The following is a 27,585-nucleotide window of genomic DNA, read 5'->3' as shown; positions in this document are numbered from 1 at the left end:
ATGGCAGATTCCACAATGACAAATCGAGGATGCTGGTCAATTCTGGTCTTCCTGCTCTGGTTAGCTTCGTGCAACTCTAGCAGTGTACCGCGGGTCCAAGCAGTAAATGACATAAGTACAAACCATAAGCCGAGATTCCATGATTGTACACACTATGAGCCAACGTTGAGAACAGAACAGCCAACGGGTACACCTGTACTACGTGTGACAGCCTCCGATCCCGATCAAGGACAAACGTTAGAATACAGCATTGCCAGCATGCCAGAGGACCAGAATTATTTCAATATTGATAAAACCACAGGGCAAATCGTGTCGGCCCATGTTTTCGATCGAGATGTACCAATAAGAGATCGAGAAATTAATCTTACGGTACGGGCGACCGACAACGGATCGCCTACTCTGGCAGATGTTTGTACTATCAAGGTGACTATTCTGGACATCAACGATGATCCACCGATATTTCAGGAATGTGTCTATCAAGTGTCAGTGACGAAAGATCTGCCACTAAACCAGTCCCTGGCCACCATCTCAGCAATGGATCTAGATGATGGTGATAACAACCGCATTAAGTATGAGATCGTACAAGAACACGAAGATAGCAGCTATTTCGACATCGATGAGAGTAATGGCTTGCTCACACTAGGTAAACCAATCGACCGCAGTCCAGGACAGTTTTATACAATTCATGTTCGGGCGTATAGTGAAGGCTCAATGGAAAACCAAACACAGCAAACAAAAGTAATGGTCCGTGTACTTGACCCTAACGATCATGCACCGTACTTCATCAAGATGCCAATGGTCCCTGTGATGCTCAAAGAAACGTTTCAACACTACAACATGGTTTTAGCGGAGTATGAGGCTGTTTCAAACATAAAGAAAGATGATTTTGTAGATTTCCAGATAATGCAAGGAAATACTGACTTAACATTTTTACTGGACCAAATCAACAATACGGTGGCTTACATTAAATTGCGAAGCAGCCTTGACTACGAAAGGACAACGAATTATACGCTGGTAATAAGAGCAACGAACTCTCTTAACGAATATGCAGAAGTATGTTTGACGATCATGATTGTGGATGAAAACGACAACTACCCCGTATTAGACGACAACACGGGAACTATCCTAGAGCACGAGTTGCCTGGTACATTTGTAATGCAAGTTCATGCCCGGGATGATGATGGCACGGCTCCCAACAACATTGTGTCCTATCGGTTGGCGGACACGGATAGGCAATATTTCCAAATTGATAGTCAAACGGGCATCATTACATCGATGGTGAAATTCGATAGGGAAAAGGAGAAAGCCTACGTGGTGAGTGTGACTGCGAAGGACAACGCGCCGTCTGTGAAATTTAAGAACGGAAGCCCAAATAGCGTTACAAATTACTTTTTGATTAAAGTTTTGCCGCAGTCTGAGAAGGGGATCTATGAAAACACTACCATCAGTACAAAAGTGATAGTGGTCTACAAATACAACGGAAAGACATCTGATATAGACATTGGACGAGCACATGTGAACGATCCAGATGGTTTGGATTTGTCTAACAAAACATTTCTCTGGGACGAAGTAACAAGTGAAGAATCTTTGAAGCTTTTCCAACTGAACTTCAGCACCGGTATGATAACAATGTTGGAAGCTGCACCTTGTGGACAGTATGATCTTCGTTTTCAAGTAGTTCAAAATTCGGGCCATCTTTCTCGACACAATGTCTCAGCCCGAGCAACGGTGTTGGTGAAGGAGGTTTCGGAACAATCAATAGACCAGAGTGGATCAATTCGATTCTACAATGTAACGGCAGACGAATTTATATCTCAAACACCGGAGCATCGCAGCACACCGCTGCATCGACTTCAAACGAGTATTGCAACTGTTCTAAACGTCAGTTCAACCGATGTGGACATATTCACGGTCAACAATCGAAAGCTCCCAAAACTATCTTTTCTGGACGTGTTCTTTGCGGTCAACGGTAGTGTTTACTCAACGTCTGAGGTGCTCAACGGTGTACTGAGTTACCAGCTGCATCAACTGGAGGAAGACGTCGGATTTCCGATCGAGGTGGTTGGCATCGATGAATGCGAGTTGCAAAGTAGTACTTGTGAGCAGTCATGCAGGAATAAGGTTCACAAATCACCCAAACCGATCGTCGTCTACGGCAACGCAACTTCCTTCATAGGAATAACCACATTCGTAGAGGCGGAATGTGTCTCAGATACTCCGTTGATCATGTGCTTGAACGGAGGCACGCTTGAGAATAATAGCTGCATATGTCCAAATGGCTTCGAGGGTCCACAGTGTGAATTGATCGACATCTGTTTCGATGGCAACGGGTATGCCATTTATCCATCGATCATTGGTGGCACAATTTCAAACATCAGCATTGAGATGTTACCCCAACGGACAGATGGTTTGGTGTTGTACATTGGACCCATGAGGTACAATCCGCGTGTAAAGACACAACCGTTTCTTGCATTGGAGATAATCGACAGTATGGCGGTACTGCTATTAGACTACGGAACTGGAACGTTCCGTATCCAGGATCAACAGATATTTTCTCAATACGATTTATTGAGAGTGGATATTTCATTAAAGCCCGAAACGATTGAGATGAATACCTTGAAAAATAAGGTTGCAATTAGCAACAGCCGATACAAAAGTAAGGATTTTGGTGGCAGCATTAAGACTCATGGACCTGTTCAGTTGGGCGGTACAATCGTCGATTTCACAAAGCTTGGGTCACTATACAACTGGACGTACATACCACAGACAAAGGGGTTCAATGGCAACTTGCGGACCCTGACAATAAATGGGCGCACGATAGATTTTCAGCAGCATAATTTGGCACAGAACCTTCATGGCAGTCAGTGGCCATTTGAAACGGTCACAGCGGAGCTGTGGATATTAGTGGTTTTGTTCACTATAATTATTATTTTACTTGTGGTACTTTCAGGTATCAAAATAGGCATTATATTTAGCAAAAAAAACAACAACAAGGGCGTAAAGAAAACAACGAACCAACATTCACAACCATTACTTAATAATAATGAAACCAGTATTGGCGTTCCCGAAAAGTAAGTAATAAGATATTTTTCACGACTACCATCACTCCATCGTTCAAGATAATTACCTGTTTCTTAAAGTTAACCGCTTTAATCTGAAGCTTTGAAAGCAATATGTACTTTATTGTGATATTTCTTTTCTATTATCTTTCGTTTGACGCTCCTACCATTCAGCAGAAGGATGTTACAATTACTAGAAACGATCAACAACGAGGAATCAAGGATGAGTGAGTAGCAGTATATGTTATATAGCAGTATAAGTAATTAAGTGTTTACAGTATTCTTCTCCTTCCTTTTCTTTTAGTCTCGTTGAACACAGCGTGCTAGCATCGCCAGGTCACCAATCTGTAGCCAGAAAACCCGATTAGGAGCTGATGTCTTCTGCCCCTTCGTTTATCGGATCGGAGTTTCCATTGAATGTGTTATGGTGAAAATAATAGGATGATACAACCTGGAATCTTCACCACGGCTCTCACAGCGTGAGTACCTACGTCCCGTGAGATGCTGTGGGGGTTCAGGATCAAGAGTGCGAAGATAAGATATCACTCTTTCTCCGGCAGCGCTTTAGGATAGAATAATAAAGTTACTGTGTTAATCGTACCCGCGTGCACGTCTAAAGGATTCATTATTTTACACTGACGACAGACCTTAATAGAATGATAAGATGAATTTTGGATTCAGAGCATGTTTAAGCATGCATATGTCGAACAGGCTTACATTAAGTTTCTGTTACGCTCAAACGGACTCGCTACAGGGTGTATGGGTGAAAATTTCTCTAAGCCAAGGGTTTCTCTATGTTGGGAATGTTTACCTACCACCGGATAAAAGTGCAGATTTGAATACGTTATCACGTTTAACGTCATCGATCGACAGTATTGCTGACCTAATGAGACCGGATGACAAAATGATTTTACTCGCTGATTTTAACCAGCCACACATCTGCACATGGTCTGATTTCCACCCGAACGACACACATGCACACAAAACATTCGTGAACATAGCTAATCTGTATCTTCTGCTGCAATTGAATAGAGGATCTAGTGCTTGTTTATCAAAATGCGGCTAACTCGACAACTGTATCTGTTACGAACGCAAATAGAAATCATGAGCGAGCATGTCGATACCCGGGCCAGTTTGTAACAATCAACATAGTTTACTTTAAATGGCATACGCGCGCAAAGATCCTAAACAATCATAATTCAACGTTTAGCTTAAAACGAAGCCACAACAAATGTATGTACACCACTGACGATAAATACACATAAATAAACCGTTAACATCCAGGACCCAAAGCGAGGGCATAAGGCATGTAAACGCAAGTAAGGAATAAACAATACGTAACCTTCCAAAAGGCCTAAAATGCGACAAAGATGCAATGCACGGAATAAACAGAACGGACGGGTGGTAAAATAAAAAAAAACCCATGGCTTTATAACACTACAGAATAAGTTTTAGAAAAGTACAGCTTCCAAACATAAATAACGAACAAAGTATGTGTACACACGACGATGTAAAATGTTGGAAAAATTGTTCTATCTCACTGCGATCTTTTATCTCATTTCCACCCACAAACCTTAAGACACTCTGTTAGTATATAAGCACGAAAAATTGTTAATAAACTTCACTTGTACTTCAAACCTTAACCTGGTATCTTCAAGTCATTGGGTTGGCATTCGAGTTGAACGGAGGTCCACATTTAGATACTTGTTCTGATTTTATTCAGAAGAAAAGGCTAATTGTCCGACCCGAACAATTTCGAGCGCCTTCACTTCCGTAGACGTTCCAGTGAAAGCAAAGGTCCACCGTTAGAAACACGCCCTGGAAAACCAGGGAAATGCCTAACGTCCGATCCGAGTTGATCTGAAAGGTCAAACGAGACATGCGCGAGAGTTTCAAGGTAGACCAATCTTCGCGTGGTCGATCCTACGAACGACGGATCTCGTATCCGGTTTGTTCCCGCAGCAACAGTATCTGAACCTGTGCCTGAAAAGTTTTTACTCGCTGCTGACTCACATCATCCACCGTTTGTGGTGCATTTGCTTTCCTCGCAGCCTTTGAGATCCAACACACCAGCACACTCATTCGGCAGATTGAATTTCAGACAGGCTAATTTTGACAACATAACTGATGCTATAGGCTGGGCACGCACGTACGTCGACTGGACGTCCGAAATCCACGCATCCACAAGGCGTCCACAAAGCACGAAGTGAAAGAGGAATCAGAAATAATTCTCACGAGAGCAGATCAGAGGAACGTTACGTTTACGCAGCCTTGCTGTTGTTGAGTAAAACGGATGAATAGCAAAAATATGGGTTATGATCGAACCGTCGTGAGAACTAGGAAGAAAAGCATGTTTTTTTGTGACGGAATATTTAAACACCACGAACATATTACGAAGCGGTTCCCGATATGTTGGAAAAATATTATTTTTTTTATTAACCCATTATTTACAATGGTTTATCTAAAACCTATATTAAAATATAATTATTTGAACAAATTTTAGACTAGGCGAAATAAGCACACGAAAATGCTCGGTAGTACTGTTTTTTAACATGTACCGGTAGAAATAGAAGGTATTAGTTTGTTCATTATCATAAACCATTTCCAAAACAACCATTAGTTTTACGGAAAAATGTTTATCGATTTCTACAACTCTTTTTTGTCTGACGTCAGCATATAAACGTATTCGTTTAGTTCAAAACGCAAAGAAAATGTTTATGAAAGGAACTAGGGTGTAAGAACCTAGATCCTCTCTGAATTTTACGCATGCTTCTATTAGAATGACGCGTACGGAGCATACGGGTTGATCGTGCGACAACCGCTGTCTCGCTTGCGCGTATGGTAAAGGATAGGCGTTTATGTTCGGATTTGCACGAAGTTTGATGTGGACGTGGGCAGGACGTGGACGTCCCGTGTGTGTCCAGCCGTACGGTTCACCTGCCCGACGTTATTGTTGACGTCCTCGGAGCTGGGAAATTTTTGATTAATTTGAGGCAACATTTTCAGTGATCGTGCGGAACCACCGGTCCCAGCACCAGTGGAAGCACACCCATTGCCGGAACCTGATTTTTGCAAGTAAGCCTTCTGTCTGGCCGGTTTCCCATCGGTGGAGGCGCCCGGTGATCCTTTCGGCGAGGATAGTTCGCTTCCACTATCGAGCGAATTGACGGAGGGACGCAGGTGAAGCACGATCTTGTTGTTCAGTTCCTTTGGTTTGTAGGCTCCAGAGCTACCGATCGTGGACGAGGTGGCAGATGTCGGTGTCGGTGTGATCTGTAACGATTGATGGGCACGCGTTTGCGCCGAAGATGGCGTCTGCTGCGTTTGACTGATGAGCGTCCCATTCACGGACTGCATTGTTCCATGTGCCATACGTTGCTTCTGGACGGGGATTGTGGAGGGAACGGCCGGTACGGCCGGTTCGGGCAGGGAGAAACGTACTTTCCGGCTGGTTTTCGGTGGCGACCCGTCCATCATGGGCTGAAACACATCATAAACGGATGCTAGATTAAATGTTGTATTTATTGCTCTTCCGTCCGCATAAATTACGATCAAAGATAGAGAAGTATACGGTGAAAACGAAGGAGAAAGAGAGAGATATATATAGTGACAGAAAGAGAGATTAACCAATTTTATTACTATAGAAGGTTGCGTTCTTCGCGATCGCCCTAATAACATCTGTCACGTACTTTGTTTACGATGTTTGGCTGCTGCTGCTGTTGCTGGTGGTTGTTTGTATGAATTCCTTTACACCACACGTGCACGCTTCGCTACGAACCGCGGTAACCAAATCTCGTAAATCAAACCCAACCAGAAAAGTGTGGCAACAGGGAAAACAATAACCAGATGGGCACTGATTAAGCATTGCATTGCAGTGGGGATCTGCATCGGAAAGTTTTGTTTTTTAACCCTTTCTCGTCTTAGTCATATTAAAGGCCGAAGAAATATGAAGGCAAACAAGCAAGATCGCGTCCGATTCGTTGGCCCAGCTGTTTAACATCAGCGTGGTAAAGCAAATGGTAATTTTTATTGGTGAAAGCACGCATGTGGTTCGCATTATTTTCGTTCACCGAGCAAAACAAACATAAGCAAAAAAAGCGTTGAATGATGACCTGGGGCACAATATGGTATTTGGGTGTGAGTTATTCAGTAGTAACAAAACAAAACAAAAATCTACACCTTAAAATGTTCCATTAATAGTATAATTGTTGCTACTAAAAATCATAAAACCGATATGAAAGTTTAAGCAAATATCTCAAAATGAAACAAAATTGCTCACAGGCGTGTTGAATGATGTGTAATGCATTATTAAAAAGGATTGCACCTGAAACTAGCGCTTTCAACAGTCAGCATTCATTATTACATATTTAACACCAATAATCATAAATTCCCGATCGGACGGATCGTAAATTGGTCCATTTTTATTTCGATTACGCTCTGTGTTTTTATGGGCATAGAGGAATTAGACCACAATGAAAACGAACCGTATGGAATAATAAAGAGCACGTAGAACGACCACCAAAACAACCAATTTGTTGCCTTTCTCCAGTGCTTTTTTTTTAAATCCTGTTCTCTTCAGTTTTTCGTACACTCAATGTGATAGTTAAACATTTGGAACAATAAACTTTCACTCTGACTGTCGCTGAACTGGCCCGAAAAAGCGATGTGTACGTAGACACATGCAAAGTAGGCTAGGTACAGAGTGTGTTGTCAAATTTGAGGAAAAACAACGTATTGATAATCTCACGAATGTCTCCTATCGTTCAACTTCCTATACACTTCCCAAAATGAAAGCAAACAGTGCCGGTACCGCTGATGCAACGGAACTACTGCCACACTAGAGCGCTCCCTCCCTCCCTTTCCCTACCTCCATCAGCCACCCACCCCCAGCTCCAGTCCTCGATAAGAGGAAAAGTGGATCGAGCAGCAGCAGCATTGCTTCGATCGAGATTGTGTGTTTTTGCACATTCCCGGCAAACGGACGTATGACGTGCGCCAAAGCGAGGGGAATGACGCATGTATGCCGCCGGGGCGTTCGATTCGAACGAAAGCCGAAACACTCGGGCACCCAAAAATGCCTAGGATCCGGTTTTAATCCCCGATGGAGTTTTTGTTTTGTTTCCCGGTTATGGGGTTTTTTTTTCTCGTACTCCAGCAAAACTGGCCAACGCGAGTTGTTTTTCATCGTCGTCCATCGGTATGCGAGATCCGCCTCGCGTCGTTATTTATACCGCCACCTGCGTCCAGCGCGCGTGAATTGCCAGAAAATCGGGCGGCACACCCTAACCGACTGGACCTAAAAAAAAACACTGCACGGGCAGGGCAATTTTCCACTAAGGAAGTGTTGCGTTACCATTGCCTGTTCCGTTTTTTCCTGCCTCAACGTTCATTCTCTCGCGTGCATTCGTGTTTGCCCCGGACACAGCGGAACGGGCTGGAAACGGTGGTTATTGATCGCAATGGCCGTTGTTGTCTGTCGTGTGAACAGCGACTAGCAAATAATGAAAACACTCTTTAGGGTTTCTTTTTTTTCGTTTCTTTTCGCCTCCCGATTTAACCGTTTCGCGTACTGTTTTCCGTGTGTCCTCAAAAGGTGCAGGTGCGATTTGCCCCTGCAATGGCTAGTGAACACGCTACCGTGAGCATAATTGTTGGTGAAGTCATTGAACCGTAGCAGATCTATCAACTGAAGTAGGGAAAGGGACGATCCAGTACAGAGAACATAATTTTCACACACATGCAATGTGCTACAATTAAGCACAACCAGGCGCCTCCATCGAAAGGTGATCGTGTAAATTAAATTATGCATGAACGGATCGTTCTACGATCCTGCGTAATGTAAAGACCAATATTAATTATTATGAATTATAAATTATTGTTTTACTACAATATTTTATTTTTAATTAATATGTTTGTATAATTACAATTATTATTATTAATTATTGTACAATAACATCCGATGCTAAAAGAGTAAAGATTCAATATTTTAGAAAATAATGAAATGGTTCAACGTTTTTAATGTTTGGAAATGTGTTCAATGATGTGTCTAAAAATTGTTTCAATATTGCGTAAAAGGGATTATCCCAAAAGTAATAAGCCTCATTTTCAAACAAGTTAATTTATATCCGGGCGCCGATTCGCCGCTTATTGCAGATGGGGCTACACTTTGACGAGCGCTAGACGTGATTCGGTTTTGAGTCCACACACTGTTAGAAATTATCTTATCTTATTAATTTTATTAATTATCGTGAGTATCCGTCCATTTCGCCAAGTTTCTCGTGAATAATGTTGGGCAAGAAGCAGCTGAGGGTGTCACAGCACATCAGTGTGAGTGAGCGAGCATTTCCTACTCTGTTGGATGATGTTGGAAACTCTTTGATATCTTGCTTTTTATGACGAGTTTTTTTTTATGACGCCTTTGCTTACGCTAGATAACAAAAAATTATTAGAACAAATCCATAACTGAGCCTCAGTACTTCTCTAAAGAGCCTCACAGAAGATAAGGCGGCTGACGACACCATCTCACACAGTGAGCAAAAGAGGTACCTCATTACTCAACTCATTCAATTGAGGTTTTTGCTCAGCTCTACTCACCTAATTGAGGTAGTTAGGCATCGTGGGCCTCGACAACGCTACTCGTGAACGACTACCTAGTACGTATGCATCACAGTGTGGTTCCTCAGCCTCCCTACAGTGCGGAATTATCTTCTCCTGTCTTCAGTTTAGTTTCTACGGTTGAAAAGATCGCTAAAATGGAAACCATGGGACTCGATTGAGGACATCCAAAAGAATGTCACAGCACCTCTTTTAAATCCTCCCAACACAAACGAAAACATCTTCACGGCTTGGAATACCCGTCCCCATACATGTATTGATGCATGAGATGCCTTGTATGAAGATTATTTAGTTTATGCTATTTTTGTTATCAAAAAATCTCCTTACTTTCAGCATGAACCCTGTAATTACATTTGCAACCTAGTCGGTGTATTTAGCAACATCTCAAGGTTTGCACAGCAGCATTGCTTTTTTGCAATAATTTGTACCTAAATTGTTGCCACACACGATCAGTTATCTGTGATTTCGTTGTAATATTGCTGTACACAGGCAATCAATCAACCGTTTTTTTCTGTTTGCCGCGGAACACGCGACACACTGCTGATTTGCATGATTGGCAACGTTCAAGGTGAACATCCGCCAAACTAAAGGTAACACTTTGAAGGTTCCTCGCTTCCCAATCTGGCATCGACCGGATGCCGTGAAGCGCTAGCCATAGCGTGACTCAGTACGTAAGTCGTAATCGAATTCGCTACACTTTGCTCACATTACTATCCTCATGCGGCAATGGCTGACGCCTGGAAGGATTGCCGTAACGGCACGCCTTACTATATTGCGATGGATAGTGTTGCTGGAAGCTATCCCTCCGCACGCTACAAGGCTTCCCAAGCAGCGAAGAAAAGGAGGAAAAAATTGCAAGCAACGCGCGACACAAAGTGGCTTCATTATTCGGTGGAGAGTTTTTATGACGAGGCGATATTCACACCGTAGCGAAACTTTCACGGCAAACGGAGCACTCCCAAGTGTCGCACTGAGGGTCCGATTAATAGCTCATTGAATGGGTTTTCGCGGGTGTCTTTTCGTTGGTGCGTTAAACATAAGTTTCCTTTCTTTGCCGCAGAGAGTCGTAGCGAATGTGGCCTAGTCTAGTTTCTTCGTTGGGGCCTAAACAAGACAGACGAACGTCATTTTCCATTACACGGCAAAGAAAGGACGCTGACACGAGGGAATTAATGTGAGGGTGTAATTTATGTAGCGCGTCAGAAAAACTCGCCTGAAGTCGAGAATCGCGTGAGCGTTTAACTCATTCCGTAGTACCACCGCTGGAAGTTACGTTGGAATAGGTAATGGTTCGTGATTCGTTTGCTACCCTTCCCAAAACGGCGCCAACGAGTACGAGTAAATGGGAAGGAAACTTGATTTGCAATCCAGACCACATAAACCAGGTCACACTAACCGCCAGCGTGTGGTGGTTGCTTGTGTCCCAAAGGATTGCTCGAGCATTATTGTTCTAATGCTCCTGAGCAATCGGAGTGCTTCGTATCACACCTGCACTGTTTCACGCTGGACGGGGTAAAGACTCCGCGTTGGAGTAGGTTCCCCACCCGGAGGTCACGTGTAGTATGCCCCGGATACTATGCACTTGTAAGGAACCCACCAGCGTCTTCTGGGGGGATCGGGTGGCGTAGTGCCCCCCACCCTAACAAAACCACGTGACCTTCGCCGATGCAAAACCGGGTGCAAATGGTGTTGCGACCGTAGGGATGACCTGAAACTACCCACCATGCTTCCCGATTGCCATGCACATTTAAGCGTTCGCCATTTTCCGTAAAAAAAATCGATTTTCCGCTACAATTCCCGTACCGCACTTTCGGCACGGCCGATTTCTTCCTGAAAGTTAAACAATTTTCCGGTGCATTCTTTGCTTTGTGCTTTAAAAAAATGCTTTATTCTTTGCTTCACACTTTTTTTTACAAGAAAACCCATCACTTGACCGAGCAACGAGTGGACATGCGGACGAACACGAGGTGATAAGGAAATGGTGGTGGCAAAAAATTAGCAAAATCCAATCTATTTTTGCACGGGTGTAATGGTCACTTGTCGCACGCACCCGTGGGGACGGCGAAAATGGTGTTTTGCACACATGACCTATTAAAAGACCGACACAAATCAACCGATTGTCACACGGCTACGAAGGTTTTGTTTATTTTTTAACTGCAAACGATGTTTGTTTAGGCGTTTGTTTTTCGGGGTTCGTTTGTGAATAATGAATGCAAAAAAAACAGACAACGACGCCGTGTAAAACCAGTTGTCTAAGATTATTTGTTGATTGCGGAACCAAAACAGTGATCGGATTGATTCTGTTACTGTATCATAATTTAGATATGGCTAGTTGTTTGTTAGTAATAATGATACTGTGCATTTTAAAATACGATTAAAATACGAAAACTAGATAATGTTTTTTTTATTTTGCATAAGAATTTTATCCGTAATTTGTGAATTTCCGTCTTGACCTTGTCCAAATCGTTGTATTCGCATCCATTACTGTATTATTTGCGAATCGATATCGATATCAATCGATACAGCACGAAACAAAATGTCGAAAGTATCGATCGAGGAGGATTTAAATGGGGGTGCTTACATAGCTGTGTCAAAAAATCGATCAGCTATTGACCAGCTTTGGAGTAAATTCCCGTAAGCTGTGGTCCACAATCCTGGACGACAGTGTGGACGACACGTATCCTACTGAAAATGCTCATCTTTGTAGAGGAGATAGCGTAATTTCGAAGGCTAGCGGCGACAACCTACATCAATATCGAAAGTGCAAAAGTACCCAGCGTTAAATTTGACGTCGGTTAAGTTGCTGTTTGGCGCGGCTGCGTTTGGGCTCTGTCCCCCGATAAGGAAGTATTGGATAAGGATCGCTTATCTTTGTGTTAATCACAAGAAAGAATCCCCCAGTTTGCGCAGCTTAGCACACTTATCAAAAGTTTCGTGGTGCTTTAAGATAAGACGTACCTGCCATTACGTATACAACGGCTACGGGAGCACAAACAGAGAAACACGGGCTTAAATAAAGACCAGCCAGACCATACCAGACTCAAAACCAGCGATGAAAGCGTGTGAAACACACCGGGTGGCCAGTTCGATGATAAGCGTACGGCACTGACCCGCGCAACGAAGCCCGAATTATTTACCGGGATGATGATTCGGGAATGCAGATGCGCAAACAAAGAACTGCATTGTGCACAAGGATAATGTCAACACGGCTAGAAACGGAATAGCCAATAGTTCAAATGTTTCTTTTCGCCCAGACCATCGCACAGATAATAAACATTTTCCTACGCAGAGGATCCACTACCACATCCACCAACACCCAGGAAACATTGTTAGTATGTAAGCAATGACATTTTTGATCAATAATGGCCGGAATCATACTCTAAGCCAGTTTTTTTGTAGTTAAGCCTAGGAAAGTGTTTTGCCAAGTTAAGCCTAGGAAAGAAGGATTAGATTGGTTTCCCATTGAACGTAGCTTACCCAAGTTCGACAAATGTCACAACAAAGAATTTTGCTAGCTGGTCTGAGCCAGGTTAGGCCATGTTTCCCGTGTGCGAAAAATGTAAACAATTTGTTTTTAGCACAAACAACTGGAAAAGGATTATTTTAATAATCAGACATGTATATTATTTCAAGTGATTTGAAATTGCATTGTACACTGCACTAAATAATGTTGCAATCAAATATATTCTTCTACTACTACTACTACTACTACTACTACTACTACTACTACTACTACTACTACTACTATTACTACTTCAGACACCCAAATCTCATACTACTACTACTACTACTTCAGAAACCCAAATCTCATCCATTTGCGGCTGAACTATGGACTTGAAGGACTTTTGTTTGCGAGGCTTATTTTATACCGTCAACATCTACAGACCCGTTTCTTTAGGGAGTTTGAGGTACTTTGTTGTGTTTTCGTCAGAAAAAAATTATCGTTGCGAAAAATTGTCAGAATTCAAAAATGTTAACATAATACTAAAAAATGAATACCTGAATAGGTCAGATGTTTTTAAATACTGAGTATTTGTTCGATAAAAATACAACAAAAAACAAACACCAATTTAGCAATTATAGAATTAAACCTCTTGTAAAGTTTTGTGATAAAAAATGCAACTTAACTCGACGCGCTAAAATCAGATTTTCGTATGTTTCTGGATAGCAATTTGGAAAAGTTGTTGTGATATTCGATGTCACATCGATATTCGAAAGACTGTATTCTTTTCGACTGTAGTTTCATAGTTGATAAATTAAGTGCAATTCAAAAACTCCGTTTTCTTCCATTCTGAAAACTCTCACTTGTTTCTCGTCTCAAGTGCGTCCAATACCATGAAATAGTTTGACTTTAAACGGCACTAATCGATACGATTGTCTAAAACACAAAACGGACCAACGGTAAACTACCATCAGCTGGCAGTAGCAGCGACTGATTGCACGCATTAGGGGCTGAATTTACCAAACCCCATCCCTGTTTACCTTTGAACGAGGTCAAATAGCACGCTAAACACGCACCTTCTTACCCACATCCAATCCATTCACACCTAACCAGGCGCACACCAGTGCGCCCTCCAATCACCCAACGAAGATCGATCTATTTTCGTACCAATATCGCAGTCATCCCACGCCTCTTCCGCTACATCGTCCACAGCTGCAGATCCAGAAGGGTGCAGCATGGACTGGTGTGCCCGTTGATGGTTGACCGTAGGGATGAAGCGCACGAATCGTGTGGGATTCGCCAACCGGCGTTCGATTGGTTTAGCGATCCGAAATTGTTTCTCTCTCGCTTGGCACTACTTTGTACCGCTGTGTATCCGCATCGAGCTCGGTCGAACGAGCCTAATGAGCTATGAATTAACCTTTTTCCCACATTTCCTCCGTGCGGTAATGAGATGGATGGTATGGAAGCGTTTATTTTTACGCCAAAAGCGGTCCCCTTCAACCGGCGAAGGTTGTCCGGCTAATAATAACCTTGACACTAAGTTGTAAGCATAACGCAAGCGGAAAAAGGCAGCGTTATGAAAAAGAAAATAGAAACGCGGATGATTGTGGAGCGATTTATTTGGCAGTTTGGATGGCCCTTGTGTATGTTTAGTTTGCCTTGATAGGGCGGTTTTTTGATAGAAAATTAACTGAATTTCACATTATCCTTACCGGTTTTTAAATGGGGAAGTTTCCGTTTCTACACGATGTACTGGTTGAAGTAGACCTGATTTATTTCATGACTACTGCTCGATGACGGAGAATTGCTTAAAAAACAGCTTCAAGCACTTAACGATCACTGATCTCCGGTGATCACCTTGTACAACACAACACAAATCACGGTTAGCATTCGATAGCGTCATTTCCAAAAACTCCCATTAAACTGCCATTATTGCGTAGTGTTCTATTCCTCGAACTATAACATCTTGCCACCACTGCAATCATTCAGTACAATTATCACCAGACTGATATCACCAGAGACGAAGTGCGCCACCGGCAAGCAACAGACTCAAACGCCAACAGAATGGCTACTGTGTGCCCCACCGCAGGTTCAACCACCTTTTCCCAGTGCTCCTGTTTGCAATCCCACAACACAAAAGGGTGATTCCCCTTCACTTCCGCGACGACTGACGGGTGTCAAACTGAGGGCCCCTCAGAAAACATTCACTCCAAAAACGCCAGACACTCGCTGTGGGAGCACCGATACCGATGACGAGTTGGGAGGGACGCGCGAAAAACGCTTTTCCACCCTTGCTTGCACAGATTAGAGCCCGAACGCGCTGCCGGTTTGATAGACTGCTTTTGGACGATGAGGTTCGTTATTGTTGTAGTAGTTGCGTTCAGCTTTGTTTTTTTCATTCCTTCATTTTTGACACACTTCGCAACTTGTCACGACACTCACGGAATGGCGACGCCAAAACACGGGCTGTCGGAAAATTTCACCCCCTTTGCAGGGCGAGTACAACACAGAAGGGAAGAATGGAAAGCCGAAAAAACAACCCGCTAACCAACTAAAGCACACGCTCGTGGTACGTGGCACAAATGCCAGGCCAACAACAACGACTACGGCTTGCGCTCCCGTCGACGGTTGGACGGAAAATGAGGGAAATTTGCAAAGTGCTGCAACGTTTTTATACGCAAGCGAAAAGGCGCACAGTGAGCGGACGCTATAACCAACCGCCCGTCAGGGGTGCAGCGTGTCCAGAAGGATGGGAAAAAGTTGCATGGGTGTACGGGTGTGTCGCTGTATGTGTGTTGATCATTGCAAAGCAGACCACCTTAGTCGCCGGCTGACTGTGTACTGTGGGGAGTTGGTTTTTGATGAGCGGGAAAATGGCCTGTAGCGTAATGGGTAGCGCCGCACGGTTAGTAAAACAGCTGTTCTCAGGATATTTTCAAGCGCTTTGAGGTAGGTCTATGGAAACAAAACTATAATTAGATACTAAACTAAACTCTGTATTAATAGTGGTTGAGGTCAGTGTGTTTTTCTGTGATGGTAGAGTATACTATTGGTTAGTGAGTGATTAAATATTAATTATTTTATATCTTCAGTGCCTTTACAGTATGAGTTAGGTTGGACACACACATTTTCATGAAATGTAGCCAATTATTGTGAAGCTTGATGTAACGCGAGCGACGTTTGGTGTTACGATCTGTTACTCGTTCGTTTGTTCACTGTTTGACTTACTTCCTTGCTAAATGCTGTTTACTGTTTTTGCTCAAGATATTATTTTTATGACTTTGGTTAAATAACTTGATCGTAAAATTTTCAAACGAATTGCGAAAATTTGTTGGCCTGTAAATGAATGAAAATTACCGTTCGGTGACTGTTTATTTACCCGTTCGAGATGTTTGCTTAGTCAGGCTGTATCATTCACTCGCGTGTTGTGGAGACAGTGTGATGGCGTCTCGCAATGCATCTAATAAAACAGTGTTTTATGCTATTCATGCTTTTGAAATGGTTTTAATACATTAATAGGAAAAGCACAATTTTAACAGCGCAGCGCAACAGGCTGTACTAAAGCAAGTGTCAGAATCTAGTCGGATCATCATGTTTCAAGAAAATAAAAAATGAAACTGTAGGTTTGCATCAAAATATGCTACCTATTCTAATAAAAAACTATTTTACGTCCAATAACATATTTTACACAACGCTATTCCGGGGGTAAAAAACTATTTTACGTCCAATAACATATTTTACACAACGCTATTATTTTTATAGTACCCATGGTACATGATATTGAAATTTTTTTAGTATTTTTTACTGGCATTGTTTATGTCTTTGTCTGTCTTAAATTTTTCGATAAAAGGTCCTTTGCTCAATGGATCCTTATAACTTCATACATATACTATCTAATCATATTAAGTATTTAACACACCCTCAACACTTACCACTTACACTTACACACCTAAGAATGCCCTGAAGCTGCTACGGGTACAGCAATGCCCCGGTCGTGTTTCACACTTGAATATGAATCAGGAAGACATGAATAATAAAGAAATATTGAGTGTTAGAAAAACCATATTAGAAATAATCCTACAAGCTATATACAAGCTACAGGTGCTAATATGCATATAATAAATTATAATTATAAAACCTCCCAGCCGTGCTTTGGGAAGTATCTAATTGCTATTTAATTGCCTACAACCGTTAGAATGATTACGCAATACAAAAAATAGCTGCTGTGCAGTAAAAAATCTGGTCAGGTCTTAGGTTCATTTAAAATGTGTTCGATGACAAAACACTCTGCACAATAATATACAATATTGAGCTTTTGCTCAATGTACGATTTCTGTAGGCGGGCGGGTAAGAAGCTTTCAGACCGACTAACATTCCATTGGTTATGAAGATATGATCAAAACATTGTGTTCATAAACGGTGCTCACAGATGAGAAGTATTTGGTGTCGATGTTAAGTCACAAGAAACACATTTGAAAATGTGTGTTTTTGAAAGTGCCTCCACATTTTTCAGCTCGAATAATACAAGTACATTAGTGTATCCCACCATCTTCAAGATTGCTCATGAATCATGTTGGTATTTTAGTGCACTGTTGGTATATGCAATAAGATATTTTAAATAATACGTTTCTACAAATAACATTGAAAAACAATGCTTTTAGAATCTTGGTCCTTAACAACTCTCTCTCTCTCTCTATTTTCGCCTCTTTTCCATGCATTTCTCGTAGTGCCGTCCATAAAGAATACACTGGTAGATACTGTTTTGTCCATCTGCGCCAGAAACTGTCTACCATGTACTGCGCCAATTTCCAAGTACTTCTCAGCGTTGCCCTATAGTCTGTTGAATGAAGCTCTGGTTGTTTAACTGCGTTCGAATTTCCCTTCGAAAAATGTTTCGGTGTTAAAGCTTCCTGTTCCTCGGATTCTAGCGGCATGTATTCCATTCCATGGCACTGTCTGTACACATGCTGTAGTGCCTGCTAATCTTTCGGTAAAAAAATTCTACGAAAAATTGTACCTAATTGTAGATTATGCGATAACGCTACATTGAAGACTGTGCAGCTTAACGGTAAAACACATTGAATTTTTTGGGTTAGCTTATCTTTACGCATTTCTTATCGGGATTGTCTCCCCCCATATGACCAAAGTCAGATACTTGCAACAATTTTTCTTTATCATGTTAGCGAGCGATTCTAAGCGAGCGATAAACACAAATCTTTCTGTTTCTGTCTTTCTGTTAATAATCATTTGTCAAGACATTTACCAAGACATCGTATATAAGTTATCGCAATGCAACGAGAATCCACAGTTCAATAAAGTTACCCTTCCATGCCGGTGCTTTTCAATTGATATCATTATTTTCCTGTGTCACGGCAGAAACCCTCCAAAAATTATTAGGCAGTTAAGCAAAACTGTGAGCGTGTTGATGAGAAAAAATAGTGTTTTGTGTGTTTCCAGTAAAAGATACAGGTTTCGTTTAAAAGGAGAAAGTAAAGTAGAACACCCCGAAAGCGAAAGAGCGTAAACCGTTCAGTGAGTTTGAGTTCGACTACCCAAAATAGTGCATGTTCCTAGTGTCGTGATTTTCATTCAAATTTTAAAAATTTTCTTTATTATCTGATGCCTGTAATCGTTCTTCCCTCTTTCCTTAAAGCGTTCAATCTCAAGACTGATGTTTCGCTGCTTGCTTCGACGCGCTGTCGCATTTAGCTGCGGGGCCACGAGCGTTGAGACTGCGTCTCAAACTGCCTCAGTCACTCATTTACCTCAAAAAGTCACTCAAAACCAAAGTCTCCGTTGCCTCTTGAGGTTTCCCTCAATTTCAGTTCAGTGAGGACCCTACTGGATTTGACGTTGACAACACACAGTGTGTGACGAGTAAAATGTTTTTCATGTATTTTTATTTCTTGTTTCTACTGTATTTTTGTTTCAATTTTATGGAAAATATGGTCAAAAAAATTGTGGTTTGTTGATTAAAAACTAAATCATCATTTTCTTAATTACAGGAGATTAATCGATCAATCATATTGCAGTTGAAAAGTATCAATTCAATTATAAAACATGTCCAGAACTTTTGTCACACATTGTTCCAAAAAGTACGTTGCGGAGGCATAAAAACATCATACCGTACGCCAAAACATTGTGCTTGTACAATCATAATTACGCATAAAACACTTTCAGAATGTAGTTACATTCATAATAGTACGCAAAAAGTGTACTTGTATAAAAAAATAAACCATTGTTCGTTCGCCATACCATCGGCAGATACAACAGGTTTTGTTTACATTTTGAGCTGCTGACTGGCCGAATCTGTCAAAAAAGTTTCAAAAATTTTTGAGACTTTTGTAGATGAGCCAGGTTTCCCTCAAAACTCAATGCTCTTTGCACTTTGCTTAACACATCACCTGTGCGTTCTTCAGCGCCTCATATTGCTTATGTTTTCATTTGCGCTGGTCACTAGCTCCGCGCAATTGCAGATTTTGTTATTTCTTTCAGGGGTTTGCTATACGTGGGTCACTGTCCCAGACCGGGTTGTTGTTATGTTGGTTTAATGTAAGCTGAGTGAATGTGAATGTAATGTACTCTGAGTGCCAACCCAGGAATGGTTCGAATCGGTTGTTGGATTACAAGTCAAGTTTATTAACAATTTCCTGCTTATATACTTACAACGTGTTTTGATATTCGTGAGTGAAATTGAGATGAAGGAGTTAAATGGAGATCGTATGGTTTTAGTTTGTATAGCTATTATTATTGTTATTGCTTGTCGAACTTGGGTCGAACATACATATACTGTTTATTTTTTAACGCACGTTTGCTTATCCCCCCTGTCCGCCTCAAGCAGATAAGCAGCCAGCTGATTTCCACTGTACGCTTTATTCGTTATTTCGTACGAGCTTCAACGCGTTTGTTTATATAATATAATGCGATAATTGTATTCTCCTTTTCTCGGTTAATTGTTATGATTACTCAGCCTGGATACTAACATTTTTGTTCGAGCTAACACTCCCTGGAAAATATTGAGTGCTTTTCACGTTGACCTAACATTTTCATGTCCAATTATAGCACGTACAAAGCTGAAGAGTCGGTTATCCGTGGAAATCGATTAACCGGCATGTGGTCGGTTCGCAGTTGCCCGGACAATCGACGTTTTGTTGTAGTGCAATAGGTTTGTGGCGACCAGAGCGTCGTAATAAGCCAAGACACAGAAAAGCGCCACCTAGGCAAAAAATAGGGTACTAACCAAATTGCTAGTTGGGAAGTTTTGCTTGGACAAGACGAATACAATGAGTTCTTTGTTCCTAGGTAAACCCAAACTAGACAACCGGTAAAGCCAGGACAATAGGACAGGGAATCCAAACGAAAAACAGACAGGATGAAACACGAAAGGAGACAGGAAAGTTCGAGACATGGCCAGCACAGTATAAAAGCGGTGGCATGTCCGCACGAAAAGTAGTTATCGTTTCCCCGTCAACCGACGAACATCTCGCTGCAACCCCAAGGAGGACCGAAGAGTGGCTAAGTCCCAACAAAGAAGGAAGGAGGAATAAAAGAAGGGCTCCGAACTACGGAACAACCCCCAAACGGTTCCTTCTAGCGATAATGACACAGTGACCAGCGCGCCCTTTGGAGCACTACACGCACAGCGCTCTTCGGCACAGTGAATCTGCAATTTGCACAGTGAAGAACTACCTGATTTTAAATACGGAGCGCATTGACCTCAGTTGGATGAGCCTGTGGCGTCCAAGGCAAATAGCCAGGACACAGAAAAGCGCCACCTAGGCAAAAAATAGGGTACTACTAAATTGCTAGTTGGGAAGTTTTGCCTGGACAAGAGGAATATAATGAGTTCTTTGTTCCGAGGTAAAACCCAAACTAGACAACCGGTAAGGCTAGAACAATAAGATCCTTGTTTGTAGGAGAGGAACGAAGGAATACTCGAACAAACTAAAAACAGACAGGATCAAACACGAAAGGAAACAGGAAAGTTCGAGACATGGCCAGCACAATATAAAAGCGGTGGCATGTCCGAACGAAAAGTTAGTTATCGTTTCCCCGTCAACCGACGAACATCTCACTACAAACCCAAGGAGGACCGAAGAGCGACCTAGTCCCAACAAAGAAGGAGGGAGTAATAAAATAAGGGCTCCGAACTACGGAATAACCCCCTAAAAGCCGAGCTACTTTGGTAGCTTTTTCGCTCACGACCCAACACTATGTACAGTCAAGTCTCTCTAACCTGCAGGCTGAAGGGACCGCTATGACTTGCTGCGAGAGACTTGCAGCTTTGGGAGACAAACACACTCGGTTGGTATACCATTTATGTATGGCAAAAATCTTCAAGCATACTCTGTAAACGAAGCCAAGAGGAGCTGTCATTGCCAATCACCAAAACACGGCTACCTTAGAGAGACATTAGTGTATAAACATCATGTGCAGCTAAGAGAATTCCATGTTAGGGAGACTTTGCAGCTTTGAGAGACAAAAAATGTATTGAAAATGAAGGGACTGTCAAAAATGTTCATCTTAGGGAGATTTGCTATCTTTGAGAGACACTACCTTAGAGAGACTTGACTGTACTATGTATTTGTTGTAATGAAGGAAAGGTATTAAGAAAAATGAAAATCGATTTTATCGTTTTCCATTCCAGGACACCCGCATACCAACACAACTTTAGTTTCACCACTTCGTGATTACAACATCCTCATACATGGAACAATCGATAACACCTTGACCACAATGGCAGATTCCACAATGACAAATCGAGGATGCTGGTCAATTCTTGTCCTCCTGCTCTTGTTAGCTTCGTGCAACTCTAGCAGTGTACCGCGGGTCCAAGCAGTAAATGACATAAGTACAAACCATAAGCCGAGATTCCATGATTGTACACACTATGAGCCAACGTTGAGAAAAGAACAGCCAACGGGTACACCTGTACTACGTGTGACAGCCTCCGATCCCGATCAAGGACAAACGTTAGAATACAGCATTGCCACCATGCCAGAGGACCAGAATTATTTCAATATTGATAAAACCACAGGGCAAATCGTGTCGGCCCATGTTTTCGATCGAGATGCACCAATAAGAGATCGAGAAATTAACATTACGGTACGGGCGACCGACAACGGATCGCCTAGTCTGGCAGATGTTTGTACTATCAAGGTGACTATTCTGGACATCAACGACGATCCATCGATATTTCATAAATGCGTCTATGAAGTGTCAGTGACGAAAGATCTGCCACTTAACCAGTCCCTGACCACCATCTCAGCAATGGATCTAGATGATGGTGATAACAACCGCATTAAGTATGAGATCGTACAAGAACACGAAGATACCAGCTATTTCGACATCGATGAGAGTAATGGCTTGCTCACACTAGCTAAACCAATCGACCGCAGTCCAGGACAGTTTTATACAATTCATGTTCGGGCGTATAGTGAAGGCTCAATGGAAAACCAAACACAGCAAACAAAAGTAATGGTCCGTGTACTTGACCCTAACGATCATGCACCGTACTTCATCAAGATGCCAATGGTCCCTGTGATGCTCAAAGAAACGTTCCAACACTACAACATGGTTTTAGCGGAGTATGAAGCTGTTTCAAACGTAAAGAAAGATGATTTTGTAGATTTCCAGATAGTGCAAGGAAATACTGACTTAACATTTTTACTGGACCAAATCAACAATACGGTGGCTTACATTAAATTGCGAAGCAGCCTTGACTACGAAAGGACAACGAATTATACGCTGGTAATAAGGGCAACGAACTCTCTTAACGAATATGCAGAAGTATGTTTGACGATCATGATTGTGGATGAAAACGACAACTACCCCGTATTTGACGACGACACGGGAACTATCCTAGAGTACGAGTTGCCTGGTACATTTGTAATGCAAGTCCATGCCCGGGACGATGATGGCACGGCTCCCAACAACATTGTGTCCTATCGGTTGGCGGACACGGATAGGCAATATTTCCAAATTGATAGTCAAACGGGCATCATTACATCGATGGTGAAATTCGATAGGGAAAAGGAGGAAGCCTACGTGGTGAGTGTGACTGCGGAGGACAACGCGCCGTCTGTGGAATTTAAAAACGGAAGCCCAAATAGCGTTACAAAGCACTTTTTGATTCAAGTTTTGCCCAGAAACTATTACAATCCGCAGTTCGAGAAGAGAATATATAGGTTCAATTATCTATCAGAAGACACCGCCATCGGCACAAAACTGATTCAAGTGAAGGCCCACGACAAAGGTAAACATTCCAGCATCAAGTATAGCATTCTCAAGAACAACGTGGGGGATGCGTTCAAAATCGACGAGAATACAGGTGTGATTTCGGTAAATAATAAGTTAGACTACGAAGCGATGTCAGATTATAAACTGTACGTAAAGGCGCATAATGGTCTATTTCATAATTCAGTGATCGTACGGTTCGGAATAGTAAACGTTAATGATAACGCACCGATATTCATTAATTTGCCAAATGTCACGATCCCAGAAGAAACTATCTCTCCCGATTGTATTGCGATTGTGAAGGCTTACGATCCTGACACACAGAACTCTGAAATACCTCAAGGCATACAATACACACTCGAGAAGGAACTTGAGCAGCTACTGGAAATTGACGACAGTGGATGCGTTCGGTTATTGAAGCCACTTGATCGTGATCCTCCTGATGGTTCAAAATTACGGCACATCAAAATTACTGCGACGGATGAAAATGGTGAAGGACAAGATTCAACGGGCACACTAAACATCACATTGGAAGACATTAACGACAACGCACCCTATTTAACAAACACGCAACCTATTGCATGGGGTAAAAATCGGACTCCGGGTAGGATAACTAAGCTAACAGCGCAAGATGCGGACGAAGATCAAAATGGCCCTCCGTTCGTTTACAGCATCGATCCAGAAGCCCCACTGGAGATAAGGCAACGATTTCAAATTGTAGGAGACGAATTGCATGCATTAAATAAGTTTGATCGCGACGACCCAAAAGAATACAGCGTTCCTATCTTGGTGAGAGATTCGGGTGATCCGCCGATGAGCGCTATTAGCACTCTGCAGATAGTGATCGGAGACGAGAATGATAATAAAAAGCAACAGAGTAAGAGCGATATAGTGGTCTACAAATACAACGGAAAGACATCTGATATAGACATTGGACGAGCACCTGTGAACGATCCAGATGGTTTGGATTTGTCTAACAAAACATTTCTCTGGGACGAGGTAACAAGTGAAGAATCTTTGAAGCTTTTCCAACTGAACTTCAGCACCGGTATGATAACAATGTTGGAAGCTACACCTTGCGGACAGTATGATCTTCGTTTTCAAGTAGTTCAAAATTCGGACCATCGTTCTCGACACAATGTCTCAGCCCGAGCAACGGTGTTGGTGAAGGAGGTTTCGGAACAATCAATAGACCAGAGCGGATCAATTCGATTCTACAATGTAACGGCAGACGAATTTATATCTCAAACACCGGAGCACCGCAGCACACCGCTGCATCGACTTCAAACGAGTATTGCAACTGTTCTAAACGTCAGTTCAACCGATGTGGACATATTCACGGTCAACAATCGAAAGCTCCCTAAACTATCTTTCCTGGACGTGTTCTTTGCGGTCAACGGTAGTGTTTACTCAACGTCTGAGGTGCTCAACGGTGTACTGAGTTACCAGCTGCATCAACTGGAGGAAGACGTCGGATTTCCGATCGAGGTGGTTGGCATCGATGAATGCGAGTTGCAAAGCAGTACTTGTGAGCAGTCATGCAGGAATAAGGTTCACAAATCACCCAAACCGATCGTCGTCTACGGCAACGCAACTTCCTTCATAGGAATAACCACATTCGTAGAGGCGGAATGTGTCTCAGATACTCCGTTGATCACGTGCTTCAATGGAGGCACGCTTGAGAGTAACAGCTGCATATGTCCAAATGGCTTCGAGGGTCCACAGTGTGAATTAATCGACATCAGTTTCGATGGCAACGGGTATGCCATTTATACATCGATCATTGGTGGCACAATTTCAAACATCAGCATTGAGATGTTACCCCAACGGACAGATGGTTTGGTGTTGTACATTGGACCCATGAGGTACAATCCGCGTGTAAAGACACAACCGTTTCTTGCATTGGAGATAATCGACAGTATGGCGGTACTGCTATTAGACTACGGAACTGGAACGTTCCGTATCCAGGATCAACAGATATTTTCTCAATACGATTTATTGAGAGTGGATATTTCATTAAAGCCCGAAACGATTGAGACGAATACATTGATAAATAAGGTTGCAATTAGCAACAGCCGATACAAAAATAAGGATTTTGGTGGCAGCATTAAGACTCATGGACCTGTTCAGTTGGGCGGTACAATCGTCGATTTCACAAAGCTTGGGTCACTATACAACTGGACGTACATACCACAGACAAAGGGGTTCAATGGCAGCTTGCGGACCCTGACAATAAATGGGCGCACGATAGATTTTCAGCAGCATAATTTGGCACAGAACCTTCATAGCAGTCAGTGGCCATTTAAAAGGGTCACAACGATATTTGCGGTTTTGTTCACTATAATTATTATTTTAGGGGTACTTTTATGTATCCACATAGGCATTGTAGTTAGCAAAAAAAACAACAACAAGGGCGTAAAGAAAACAACAAGCCAAAGTTCACAGCCATTACTGAATAATAATAAAACCAGTATTGGCGTTCCCGAAAAGTAAGTAATAAGATATTTTTCACGACTACCATCACTCTATCGTTCAAGACAATTACCTGTTTCTTAAAGTTAACCGCTTTAATCTGAAGCTTTGAAAATTCGAAATAAACGATAAAACGGTCTGGAAAAACATCCAAGTATTTTTATTTGTAAGAAAAGGGAAGCAAATTTGGTCATACGCAAATTTGGAACGCAAATTGCACCCATATGCATTGTTTTTAGTAGCTGCGAATCGAATATAAGTAGTTGAAAATGAATGAATAAGTTAATGCAAACGCTTGGATTTATAAAAAAAACATAAGTTAAAATTTATAAAAATTAACTTGACGAATTTAAATTTAGCATCAACAACAAATTTAAAATATAAACCCTAATATAATATTTGATCGCCATATCAATTCATCGGTGATTCCGAAACGGTAAGGATTACAATCCCCATACAAGGAATCATCTTTTCTATACTAATAAGATCCCGGATCGCTAGGGATCACCATTCCCTTTCAAATGCACATCACAACATCAAAGGAGTGTTTGCACATACTAATGAATGTTTAGTTAGGTATTAATCACACATACTATATTATTTAACGCTTCCCACAAGGAATACGTCTGCTCTTGTCGAGTGGTTGATAAAAAAACGTCTGAACACATCCAGTATTGGACTTGTACCGCCCGTTCTTTGTTACCCCTTTTATAATTTCTTTTGCTGCTCATTTACTACTACTAGACGTTGATCTGTCCTAATTTGATTGTGCGACATTAATCAACAAGAGAAGTATCAAATGGATCGTAATCTGTTTTTTCAAAAACTGTGTGCAAGTGTAGCGAAAGCTTATCCTTCAAAGAACAAAAAGCTAGTTCAAGATTTAGCAGTGGCACAATGGAACGAAATAAAAAAGCAGGATGCAAAAGAATTCACCTCATTGATTTTGGCAAAAATTTTTGGCCATGAAAAGAAAAGCATGGACCAGAAAGGAAAACTTCTGCAGTACGAATAAACCGATTGAAAAGACTGTTAACAGTACAGTACAAGCACAGGTAACAACGGATGCAGGATCTAATCGAAATGATAATTCAGTTGCAACTGCAACAAGTTCCGGTGTCAAGCGTCCTGCCTCGTTAATAGCCCTAGCCCAGTTTCAGCTAAAAAAAGATCTGGCACGAATCTACGACGACTTTGTAAGTAAAGTTTTGATTATATTTATTTAAAAAGATAGTGACATTAGAATTCTCTACAGGTCAAGCTACGCGACCGTGAAAATAGTGGTTTGATCTCTGAAGAAAATGAGGCTCTTTTGAACAGGCTAATGTTGGAACGCAAGGAAAAGGAAAAGGAACTCCGTATGAAAATTAAGGCACAAGAAAGGCAGAAAAAATTCCGTATTGAAAAAAAGAAAACATTGCAAGCTTTGTTTGGGAATATTCCCAAAGCGAGTGAATATTTAAATGTACATTCAAATGTGGGAAGACTATCGATTGAGGAGAAGCAGCCTGATCTACTAACAACAATTATTTCGATTTCGCTACTGCTGCCTGCTAGATCTGCTGCCGAAGAAAAACGTCACGATGAAAGTATCCGAACAGTAAAAACACTTTCGGAACTCAATGAGGCTTTGCAACTACGTGGATATCAGATCAGCCGTTCTGCAACGTATTTGAGGTTGATTCCCCGCCGGTCAAATACGCATGAAGGAAAGCGACATATCACAACAGTTCCTGTTAAGCTTCTTCGCGCTATGAA

General features: G+C 41.9%; 1 protein-coding gene across 1 annotated transcript; it reads left to right on the top strand.

The window, feature by feature from the left end:
- Window positions 1–25,848, top strand: LOC128712903 (DE-cadherin-like). The gene is made up of 4 exons (XM_053807769.1): window positions 1–1,618; window positions 1,718–2,860; window positions 2,951–3,071; window positions 21,936–25,848. The coding sequence occupies exons 1-4, from the start codon at window positions 1–3 to the stop codon at window positions 25,846–25,848; spliced, it is 6,795 nt and encodes a 2,264-aa protein (XP_053663744.1).
- Window positions 25,849–27,585: the final 1,737 nt, after the last annotated feature.

Source organism: Anopheles marshallii, chromosome 3 (genome assembly GCF_943734725.1).
Source record: "Anopheles marshallii chromosome 3, idAnoMarsDA_429_01, whole genome shotgun sequence".
In the NCBI taxonomy this organism is placed as follows: domain Eukaryota; kingdom Metazoa; phylum Arthropoda; class Insecta; order Diptera; family Culicidae; genus Anopheles; species Anopheles marshallii.
Note: the sequence above shows the minus strand (reverse complement) of the source record. Positions and strands in the feature narration are given on the sequence as shown.

What these genes read in the sequence shown, in the direction of transcription:
- LOC128712903 (XM_053807769.1), top strand. Translation starts at nt 1, where the DNA reads ATGGCAGATTCCACAATGACAAATCGAGGATGCTGGTCAATTCTGGTC. An exon ending in GGCACAGAACCTTCATGGCA is followed by an intron (nt 2,861 to 2,950) that starts GTCAGTGGCCAT and finishes TGGTACTTTCAG; the next exon opens with GTATCAAAATAGGCATTATA. An exon ending in AGTATTGGCGTTCCCGAAAA is followed by an intron (nt 3,072 to 21,935) that starts GTAAGTAATAAG and finishes GTGCAACTCTAG; the next exon opens with CAGTGTACCGCGGGTCCAAG.